The 12366-nt window shown below is 38.8% G+C and overlaps 1 protein-coding gene across 1 annotated transcript; it reads left to right on the top strand.

Annotated features, from left to right (window-relative positions):
• Nucleotides 1-3983: 3983 nt before the first annotated feature.
• LOC121749668 lies at nt 3984-7316 on the top strand. The gene is made up of 6 exons (XM_042144254.1): nt 3984-4712; nt 5061-5158; nt 5818-5842; nt 6493-6613; nt 6689-6823; nt 6925-7316. Exons 1-6 carry the CDS (start codon nt 4226-4228, stop codon nt 7130-7132), a joined length of 1074 nt encoding a protein of 357 aa, XP_042000188.1. The 5' UTR covers nt 3984-4225; the 3' UTR covers nt 7133-7316.
• The last annotated feature ends 5050 nt before the right edge of the window (nt 7317-12366 follow it).

The raw sequence follows: 12366 nt of genomic DNA on the forward strand, positions 1-12366 counted from the left end.
AAGGAGTTGGGAACGGGGAAGCTAGTGAGAGAAGCCGGACCGAGTGGCCACGGAGGCCGAACTAATGAACCACGAGTATCAGAGGAGGTAGTACCCGAGACAGAAGAAGCAGAGCAGAAAGAAGAAGCGGAACAAAAGAAATCTGAGGAAGAACCATCCGGAAACGAGGAAGAGGATTTGAAGGAACCACCTGCACCAGTCCCTGCACCGAGGAGGAGCAGGAGAAACGCGTGACCACCATCCCACCTGACAAGTTAGCTTTTTTTTAAGTTTTAGTTTTTCGTTTTTCATTTTTATGTGTGTTTTTTTAGGTAATATAATCTGTGTAGTATGTAAGCAAACCCCTTTCATAACACTTAGCCTATATAATAGTCTAAGTGTGAGAAGTAAAAGGTTTGCTATTTTGACGCATGTGTTCGTGTTTTCTTTGTTTTGTTTTCGTGTGCATGTAGCTCACACTTAGCCTACTGCGTAGTCTAAGTGTGAGGAGTTTGGTATATATGTGTTATGTTTGTTGGGTTCTGTTTAGGTTTAAATTCACCCACTTAGCCTATTATATAGTCTAAGTGTGAGAAGTTTTTAGTAGACGCATGTGTTTTGCTTGTTTGGTGTGTCTGTGTGTCAGCCATACTAGCCATTACCTTTTTCCACTTCACAGCTCTATCTGAGGGCAGACACTTGTGAAGTAGGAGGGGGGATGCAATGGCCAATATGACATGTGTACATATGTGTTTTCTGTGTTTAGTATTTGTGTAGTGTCTAGGTCTAGTTTTTTTTCGTATGCGTGTTGATTGGTCTTAAAACTCAACTGTCTCGAGCTGACGGTGAGGGGAATTGAGGGAGATAAGACATGCTGGATAATGGAAACCGACCCCCTTAGTATCTCCTAGTCAGTATAGATGATGCGAGTATGAGAGAAAAGCCCATCCTTAGAGACCAAACACAAAAGCCCTCTTTAAATGTGAGATAAAAGCCTAAAGTGGAACCACTTTCCACTAATTCAGGAAAGAAAAGAGTGGCTGCCACAAGTTGCCTAGGGTGAAGTGACCGCGTGTAGCAAACACTAAAGGCAGTAGGAAACTCCCCCTCCAAAAACAAAAAAAAAACTGTAGAACCCAACTTTCTAGCCGTATATACCCAAATATAACCTCTAGCCACTGGGACTGTTGTGTGCAAGGCATGAGGCCACTGGCCAGAAGGACATACAAGAAAGAAACCAACTGGAGCAAGAAATTGAGAGGCAAGGAGAAAAGCGACCAGGAAATCATTCCAGGTCTTAAAAAAAACAAGAAGGAATAAGGGTGGCGAAGCCACGAAAAGAAGAAAAAAATGTGAAAAAATGGTCGAAAATACTTGACCACAAAAAAATAAAAAAAATGAGAAGGAACAAGGGTGGCAAAGCCCCAAGACGCTACTGACCAGTTGGGAAGCAACTTCAGAAAAGGTCCAGCCAAGCAGAAGTGACAGCCAAGAGCCTGAGCGCACACAGTTCCCCCGCATCAGAATAAAGTAATGGTTTTTTAACCTTAGAGCCTTAGGAACAACCACCCAAACACTACAAGCCAACAGCCTCGTTACAAGCTTTAAAAACCTTCGGTAGTCACACGTGAGATCTAAGTCCAAAGCATCTGTGGTTCAGCATTATGAGAGAATACAGTCCTAACATCCCGGTGAGGAATGAGTGACTGAGCGAATCTGGTGTTTGGCCGAGAGTTTGGCTGATCTTGACGAGCGGATATACTGACTAGGAAGGAAAATGGGGGATGCGGAAGTTCAAGGCTGTCTAAGGCCGGATTGCACCTTATCCCAAGGGGAGGGATGGTTGAAAATATAGCCCGATTGATGTGTTAATGTGTTTAAGTGTTTTTCTTTTGTTTTTTATGTGTGTTTGTCTTTGTTTTAGTGTTTTTCTTTGCGTCATAGTTTAGGGTCTAGGTTAGGATAGAGTCGTCAGGGGTGTAACCAGGCTAGAATTCGACTTACTTCTTTTGTTTGTTCTTCACGCTTGAGGACAAGCATGTGGTAAGTGTGAGCAGTTTGATAAGTCGTATTCTAAGCCTTGGCTACTGGTCAGTATAATGTGCATAATTGGAATATATCTGCAAAACAGTTGTTAAAGTGTGCAGGGAGAGTGTTCTAGCCAGTATGAGAATGTTCGGATAATTCAGGTGAAAAGGCGTCAGAAGGGTGCAATACTGACCAGGATGCATGCCAAGAAGGCTCGAGATGGAGAGGAATGATAGCTGGGAAGATCAGCCGCAAGCAAGGGGCAAAAGGGTCATTTCATGAAGAGAGTCTACCCTAAAAATCAAGGGAGGCCTCCCTATAAAAGGAAGCCACTTGGAGAGAGAGAAAAGGGGAAAGAAAAGGAAGGAGTTCATCAACTCCTACGCTTAGTTAGCAATCTCTTTTCGGTAGATCAACCCTTCAACATTATCCTTCATATTCTCATTCCTCGCCACAGCCATGGACACCTGAAGACCATCAGTTCGCCGGAGTTCCACATCTTTTCGTTCCAGTCAGCGTGATCGTAGTGTTAACAGTTTCATCGCCGGAGTGGCAAAACAATCTTTATTTGCTTTCTTAGTTAATCGCACTTGTTTTCTTACTTTGGAATTGTTGCACTTTCAATATTTGCTTACTTTGAAGTCTTAGTTGCGATCCAAACGATTTTATGATACGAAGCTGTTTTTCTGCATCAGTTCTTGTTTGATTTCGTTCCTTTCTGCCTAGATAGCTTAGATCCAATTGTTACGGTAATTTCCAGTTGTTGCGAGCATGTTTTCATTTCCGAATTGATAGATCTGAGTTTATGAGTTCAGTTTGCTGTTAGATTTTAGATCTGAAATGGTTAAGTGTGAAGGCCTAGTTTACGTAGTTTCTGCCACCTTGCATGTCACCCAGTAAGTTTAGTTGCAGTTTCGGTGTTCGATCTTTTGATTTGAATTTTTAATTGTAGATCTGTGTTCATGAAGTTGTTAATCTGTGTTTCTATGGTGATAAGTCTGGATTTGCTTATCTGAATTGATTCATGTTGAAGAAGAATACATCTCCATCCACTTTGGGATCACTTTTACTTTTTAACCACTTTTACTTTTGTCATTTACTTTTCAGCTGTTACTTTTCAGATCTGTAGGCCTAGTCACCTAACTACCTATTTTCCTCTGATATTCCGTTTAGCCTTTTATAGTAAACTCTTACTTTCCATATGTTTCTGAAACATCATGTTCCCCACTCTCACGTACACAGCCGCCTGTCAAACATCTCTCCCACCTCTTAGTCAGTAGAGTACCATCTTAAATTCCAGCCTTGATTAAGTCTCAACCCAAAGAGTGGTAGCTAACCAAACCCTCCAGAATATCACCATGATACCAAAACGCATCATCTCTGTGAGATTCGACCCTTAAGTCCACTATACTAGTCAGTAGAAGTGGGTTGAGGAATTTTTGATACCAGGTTCAGGCTTAGCTGGGATTTCCATCCTGATCAGTAGGATACATCCTTTGCTCGAAACGACACCTGACACAAACCTGCACTTTCAAGGATCGATCAGCAAATTAGTTACAATATTGCTCCATGCGTACGTCTAAAAAATAAATACTCCCACCGTCCCAAAAGAATATGCACTTTGGGTTCGACACGAGTTTTAATGCAAAATTGGTGAAGTAAGAGAGAGGTAGAGAGAAAAAGTGATTAAAGTATTGTTAGTGGAGAATGAGTCTCGCCTAATTAGAGAGAAGTTTCCAAAATTAGAAAGTGCATATTCTTGTAGGACGGACTAAAAAAGAAAGAGCGCATGTTCTTATAAAAAAGAGAAATTTAAAAAATTTTAAAAATTTTATATGTATCCTTTAAATATTTGAACACTAGTTATAATTATTCTCATTATTAATTTATTACTAATATTTATGTGTGGCAAGCCATTATATTTTGAGTAAATTAAACTTTAATGTAGTGCTAATACATAAAGAATTATGGGAAAATTGTTTTATGGATCGATCTAAGATTCTATGGCTTTATAATTGAATTCGAGGAAACTATGGAATTTGATATATTCCGCCATGGTTAATCATTTCGATTCTCGTTCTTCTCCTCTATTAATAGGGCTCGGTTTCCATTAGATCTTATGTTGTCCTAAATATTATCCCACACTAGAATCCGCCATTGATTTCTCTGTTTCTTCTACTACGCAATCCCTCAATTTGTGAATGTATGAGAGGCCGGCATGATAAACAGGCCTTCTTGGCAAGCAATTTTGTCGAACGCTAATTGCTTTCCCCGATTCCGCCGTTTGGTTCGTTGTTTTATGGCGGCGGCGGCGGCCTCGAATTCCTTGTTGAGCCAAAGAGATTTTAATGTGTCTTTCAGAAGGCTTTCTTCCGCTGCATCGTCAGCAACTGATTCGAGTAGGGGGAAATTTTTTGCGTATGGATTCAGCCGCGCCTCTGATAAATGCGATAATGTTTTGCGGAATTGTATTGATCCGAAGAGCGACCATGTTGGTATGAATGAGGCACTGAAAGCGCGGGCGTATGGCCACTCGATTCCGCAGCTACTGGATCTTTCTGAAGAGGTTGTTAGGGCGGAGGATCAGCGGCGGACTATTGATCCTAGGGTTTTTAACGGTGACGCCTCTGCAAATTGGGGGAATTCCGCCGGAGCTATGGACCACCCCTCCGAGAAAATCATGATTGCCGTTGATGTTGATGAAGGTATCTAATGTTCACAGATTTTGAATTTCGCTTTTAAACAATTAGTTGCATCTTTTGGTATTGTGATTTCAATTTTGAATTTCGATTTTGATATTCAGTGTCATTTTATGGAATAACAATTAGTTGCATCTTTTGGTATTGTATAGAATAATATATTAGCTGGTGATTAGTAAATTGAAAAAGTGCCTTGTGCTATTGGCATAATTTAGGATGATCGCTTTTGGTTTCGAGATTCTATTAGAGTCTAATCTTGTTTAGTACTATCAATTTGTTGAACTATCGTTGAAAGTCTAGATGCATTTGTTATCTTCGTGAAATGTTGAAATCCAATTATTGGCTTGTTGGCAGTTCTAGGGAACTTCGTATCTGCTCTTAATCGATTCATGGCGGATCGCTACTCTCGAAACCACTCAGTTTCTGAATACCACGTCTATGAGTTCTTCAAGGTACTGTGTAAGACAGCATAACTCATACTCTAATCTCTTTTATAGTCTCTTCAAAGTGAATTATCTATATATATATATATATATATATATATATATATATATATCTATTTGAATTGTATTGTGATTTATATAAGTAAAATCTGTGTGGAGGATTTTGTTCTGCTATATTGGAAACAGATATTCAGAAGAAACCAATTGATTCGCTTATCTCTTTACCCCTCACTGTGGCATCTCTATTCATTTTTGTTTTGAAACATTCTATGGAAGTGTTTTCAGCATTGAGTTACTAGTGATGTATATATGCATATTCCACAGTTTTATATATGTTGTTCTGGCTTCTATCTATGGACTTGTATTCTACCTTCGTCTGCTACAAGCACCAAATGAATGTAATAGCGTTTGAGATATAAAATAAAATTGAGGGGGTTTTTAGGAAGTGATTCTGCTTAAACTTGAAAAAATAATTTTACGCTTCAACGAGTGAGCTACGAAGGCATGGGATTGGGTGGACAATAATGTCATAGTCTGCTATATGATTACTTCGCAGTCTGTTAATTGAGAAACTGCAAGTAGGGTGGTTTGGTTATCCTGCCTTATATTATCTCCAAACACAATTGCTATATCATATGTATCCTGACCCATGCTTATTTTTCTTGCAGATATGGAACTGTTCACGCGGTGAAGGTATTACAGAATATGCTCAACTTAGCTGGTTGTCATACACTTAAATCATGTTTTTCTTTATTTTTGGGTTTATATGTGATTTCAATGATTTGAAGTTCTTTTTAAGCATGCTGTTCTATCTTCCTTTTTCATCCCTGCTGCCATTTTTAGGATAAATCCATGATTTTATTTCCTCCTATTTTCTTGAAATAAAATACTTTTTTTATATAGATTTTATCATAGTACCATGATACAATTTGTATTCTGTTGTTTCTGATAGTGGAATATTGGCTTTAACTACAATATTGACATACTCTTATGCTCAATCTTTTTGTTATATTTGTTTTAGATGTCAGAGATTTTTAATTGTTGCATTGGCTGTAATATGCTGTTTTTCCAAATCTTGTTTGGATGGTGCTAGTTTTTGGTTGCTCTATGGGTATGAGGCACATTAAGGAGTTGTATTAGGTTATATATTTATATGGACCTGATGGTTTGGTCCGATAAATTTCCTGCCAAGAGCTTGATATTTCTTCTCTCAGTCGAGTTGAATGAATCATTTCCTTCCTCAAAGAGGAAAAGAATAAAAAATATGTGCATGTTCTCTTGTATTCCATGACTGTTTATTTGGAATTTGAAATGAATGTATGTTGTTTCTCTTCTTGTGGCAGCTGATCATCGAGTACATGAGTTTTTCAAGACACCTTACTTCAAGAAAGGGATAAATCCAATTCCAGGAGCTCGAGAAGCACTTGAAAAGCTATCTGAAATTTATAACTTGTCCATTGTGACGTATGTATACTGACGTTCGATATTTCCCCTCAGTTCCAGCCAAGATCATTATCTGATTTTGTATATTATGTATAGGTCTCGACAGAATGCTATTAAGGACCACACAATCGAATGGATCGAGAAACATTACCCAGGTCTTTTCCGAGAAATCCATTTCGGGAATCATTTTGCTTTGGATGGCAAATCAAGACCTAAATCTGACATTTGCAAGTACAAATCAACATTTGTCATTATTTCCTTTGTGTTTCGGCATTTTTCCAATGTGTTTCGTTGTGTATATCTAGCTGAATAGAACCATGTGTGTCGTGCAGGTCGTTGGGAGCAAAGGTGTTGATCGATGATAATCCGAGGTATGCGGTAGAATGTGCAGCAGTAGGGATAAAGGTTCTTCTTTTCGATTATGAGAATTCATATCCATGGTGCAAAACAGAGCAGGCTGCTCATCAACATCCTCTTGTAACCAAGGTCCACAATTGGGAAGAGGTGGAACAACAATTATCTTCTTTGCTTGTTTCTTAGTCATTTTATTTACTAAATTGAACAATTTTTATTGCGATTCCTTCAAAATTGTGAAAGAGAATCCTCTCAAAACATATATAAGTAGTTTAATTTGCTTTTATCTATAATTTCCCTGTACAGGTTAAAAAGGAATTTTGTAGGGAAGGTTCCACTACATGAAATAGCTCATGTTTAATTTTCATTATTGCATTTTGTACAAGCTCGACAATCATTATTAGGTCGTCATAGAGCATTACACATTTCTTTTATTTTTATTGCTCACACAACTTTAAATACGTCTGCTCAAATAAGAATAAGAATTACTCCAATGAATAGATGTCGTTTTAGAAAAATAATAGTAATAAATAGTTAAATTGGAGAAAAAGTAAGTTTAGAGAGAGAATAGTATAGAAAAGATGAATGTCACGGAGAAGAGCTGTGCGGATAGAAGTCTTTGGTGATAAAGCCTTCCAGGACAAAAATATGATGTTTGGGGCGTGAATGGGTGATATAAATAAAATAATGTTAATTCTACTCCAAGATTTTTCCTATTTTTTATATTAAAATCATTTATCAATTAATCATTAAAGTTTGATTATTATATATTAATTGATAGATGTACATGTGGAGTGAAAGCATACAATGAGCCAAACTGGATCTGGGGTCTAATTCAAACTGTTTGTTTTCTTATCAAGACAATGTCCAAATTCTTTTATCTTACCACTGTTATTTTCGTCTTTGAAATAGCTTCGCGTGGGGACCTTGTACGCCTTAATCAGAACTCGGATGAAGAAGTTATGGCCATTTGATGAAGGCTGCGCGGAGCAGTGGCGAAAACGCCCGGGTTGGCACCATTTCGCCCTAGTCGGGCATTTTTCTCGGAAACTGCCGAATTTTAGTTTTCAAATTGGTTTATGGAGAAGTTTTTGGGGGAGCTTTGGAGATTCGGACATTGAGGCATATTCGGACACGAGAAAAGAGAGAGGAAAAGAGAGAAAGAGAGGAGGAAGCAGAGAAGGAATAAATTCCGGCCAACATTCCGACGAACCATCTCCGAATCTCCATTACACTCAACGAGAGCATGCTTCCTATGGTTTTCATTGTGATTTCTACCATGTGTTTAGGCTAAACTCTCAATGCTGCTCCAAGTTGTGATTTAGGCTTGTTTGAATATATCTACACCCTTGAATTAACGTTTTGACATCATTGATGTTTTTATGTTGGAATCTATTACTTTAGAGGCCTCTATCGTTATAGATGTTTAATCCTTGTTTATTGTCTCTTTAACATAGACTTGTATGGACTAATCAATTGATGTGTTGTTGAATTTGATTTGTTCAGAGGATAATTTAACAACAGATTATGTAAGTTTTTATAGTAGATGATCTTTTATTCCCGCGCTTCCGCAGGAATTTAATATCATTGAAAGTTAGTTCATGGAACAAGTGTTCAGCTGACTGTGAACTATATGTCGCAAACATGTTCAGTGCACGCGATTAGGTTGATGAATTAATCCCATAATATGTGTTTTTGATATAGGTGTAGAATGATTCAAGTCTAATGAGAAACTTGGAAAGACATGCTTTTCCGTTTGAGAAATCCTTCAATAGTTAATCTGTTGTTTTAGTTTGTTCACAACTTTCAAAATAAAAAAATAAATCAAATCTTTACATGTTTTTGTATGCTAAGTGTAACCAATCTTTCAACTCCCTGTGGATCGACATTTGAAATACTACTACGATACTGTAATCTTGCAGTATTGTAGTATTATTAGAGTTAATTAGTTAAACTTGATAATTTGTGTGAACTGGTAAAGATACTCTAAAATACGCATCAATGGGTTCCCTGGAAGTCGTGTTTGTGGCCCTTAAATATGTAGAAATCCAAAAATGAATCGAATTTGGCCGCAACAAGTCGCTGGGTTGCAACTCGACGAGTCGCTGGCCTATTCCAGAATCTCGCATAGTCATAGCGAGTCGTTGACTCACTATTCAGCGAGTAGCTGGACGTTCTGGAAAAACTGTCGGTTTTAGCGAGTCGTTGACTTGCCAGTCAGTGAGTCACCGAAACATGGCTAGCCTCCGATACATTCTATGTGCTCGTTTTCACTCCGTTTCACCTATGTTTAACTCTTTTTCCGCAAAACTTTATAAAATGGTCAAAATGCCAAATTATAAAGAATTAGATATAGGGGTGTGATCAATTGCTAAATTTTTAAGTTGCTGACTCATCAACGCATTGTATTAAAAATATCAACACGATAACATTAAAATGTCAACACATAATTTTGTTGACATTTCAATAAATTGTATCGACATTATATGTTGACATTTTAATGTCATCGTATTGACATTTTTAATACACTGTGTTGATGAGTTAGCAACTTAAAAAGTTAGCAATATAACACACCCCATTATATATATTAATGTCCTTTTAATAGCCAAATGTATACTAAAATCAATCAATTCCTATAAACACGTGCAAAATCCAAGTTTATCGTATGATCCTTGCTATGCGCTAGCGCCACATTATATTTCCTTCATTCCAAACAAAATAGATAATATTTGAAATACACGAGTTTTAATGCACAATTGTTAAAGTAAGAGAGATAGGAAAAAAAGTGATTGAGAGCATCTGCAGTAGTGCGGACTAACCAATAGCCTAGCACTAGGAATAACCAAAAACACCTTCTGCCACGTCATTAGGACTAACCACTGCACTGCCACATCACAAGGACTAACCACTGCATAGTAATAGCCTAACACTAGGACTAACCGACGCCCTAACCAATAAAACAAATGCACAAAATTACAAATACATAATTATAACTTCAACATGAATACGGATGGAGAAAGTGCAATAACAATTTCATTAAATTAAAAAAAAGGTTCAATTCCAAAAAAATCTAGTAAAATTAAAAAACAAAACAACGATTCAAACAAATTACATTACATATCAACGTGCACTCCTCCGCGCCCACACCTCTTCAATCATATCTTGCTAGAGTCGAATATGGGCTTCTTGTTGGCGAATATCGGCAAATGCATGAACCCTTTCGGCCACGCCGTGGCTTGGACCGACAGCATCTTCATTGGCCCAATCAGTCAGTTATGGACCTTCATTTTCGACGATCACGTTGTGCATGATAATACATGTACGCATGACATCAGCAATGACCCTTCACCGCCGCCTATCGAGCCTGGAGCACACCAAATGCTCATTCCACATCCTTGTGCGTCGCTCTTGTCGTTGCGCAAAGTAAATCTTCTTTGGATCTGTTGGGCATCTAATCGTCTTCACAAAGACGGGCCACTTAGGGTATATCCCATCCGCCAAATAGTAGCCCATATCGTGCTGGTTGTCGTTGGCGATGAAACTAATGGCCGGGACAACGTCCATGCACTGCTCGTTGAAAAGGGACAACGACTGGAGGACGTTGATGTCGTTGTTCGACCTGGATACCCCAAATATACGCATGCCAAATCCACAGCCGGTATAGTCGGCTACGGCTTCGAGAATCATCGTGGGATTCTTACCTTTGAAGTCAGTCGTGTACATCCCTTTCCAGGTGGTGGGGCAGTTCTTCCATTCCCACTGCATACAATCTATGCTGCCCAACATTCCGGGAAACCCGTGCACATTCCCGTGCATCTGCATCAGACCCTGGCAGTCTTCGGGAGTAGGCTTTTGTAGATACGTATCCCCAAATATGTGAATGACGCCCCTACAGAAATGCTGCAGACACTCGCGGGAAGTCGTCTCGCCTATATGAAGGTACTCATCGAACATATCAGTTGGTCCTCCATAGGGCAACTGCCTGATTGCGGCAGTGCACTTCTGTATGGGTGAGTGACCGGGTCTGCAACTCGCATCCTCCCTGAACCGAAAATACTTGTATTGACGCTCTAAACCGTTCACGATATTCATAAATACCGTCCGGTGCATCCTAAAATGCCGCCAGAAAAAAGTTCTCCCCAAACCGCGGTTGTTCAGCAAAGTAGTCGTCATACAACCGTTGGTGGACACCGACATGGTCCCGGGGGACTACAACGCGATGAGGGATGAGGCGAGGGACCGCCAGCTGCTGCTGCTGCAAGTGCTCTTGTATCAACCGATTTATCTCCGCGGACGTATACGCTCGCAACTTTTTGTTAATTCGCCGCGCTGCGTCAGCATCACTATCACTGACCATTTTTCCCACAAATCAGACGAGAAATGAAGAGAGTAGAGAGAGAAACTCGTTAATACAAGTGGTGCAAATGAAGAATAGTGCAACGAGTTGTATATATAGAGTTGAAAAAAAATAAAAAATACTGCTAGTCGGTCGCTCGCCGATCGCGTCAGTGCAATAGCGGACGAGCGATCGGCTAACGTCGACGCATCACAATCGAGTTCTCGTCCGTCCCGCTTTCGCCGATTGCAATAGCGGACAAACGCGACGCCCGAGCCGCTAGCCGGTCGCTAGGGCGTGCGTTCGTCCGCTATTGCGATGCTCTGAAGTATTGTTTGTAGAGAATGTGACTCCTCATTAGAAAAAAAATAGTTTTCTTAAATAGAACTGGTCTATTTTTAAGGAACATCCCAAAATAACAAATATTGTCTTGACGGAGGGAATATTATAGTCAGAAGTTAGAAAGTCTTACCAAATGTAAAGGAAAATGATTTAAGTAATGAATCATGGACTCAATCACAATGCTGTAAGGGAAAATGATTTAAGTAATGAATCATGGACTCAATCACAATGCTATAAGGGTAACTTCCTCGAAAATTACAAGTTAACAAACTATTAGCTAAGTGACTTTCTAAGGTCTAAGTTCACAAATTAGCACTCTCATTTCTTGGTGGCATGAATTTTATGAAATGTTAAAAAAAAGTGAGTGAAAAAAATTTAATGATATATGCGTCTCACTTATATATATTAGTTTTAAATAAAATATGAATAGAATGAGTTGGTGAAACGTGGGACAATTTTATCATTTATAGAAGTAAAAATGAATCGGAACTACTATTCGCAAACAAACTAAAATGAAAAAAAAAAACACTATTAGCTGAGGGAGGGAGTAGTTTCTTTGACATTTAGCAACTGCTACAAGAAAATTATACAATGACAATAGTATTTTAATTTTAATTTGATACGCTTGCTTCATAGGGAATTAAAGGCTGGAAAAAACCTTTTTTTTCTCAATAATACTGGAGAGATTGAGAGAATCAGAAAGTTAGCTTTAGTTAATCGTGGGGACCGTTGCTATCCATGA

This window comes from Salvia splendens, chromosome 9 (genome assembly GCF_004379255.2).
Source record: "Salvia splendens isolate huo1 chromosome 9, SspV2, whole genome shotgun sequence".
NCBI lineage: Eukaryota > Viridiplantae > Streptophyta > Magnoliopsida > Lamiales > Lamiaceae > Salvia > Salvia splendens.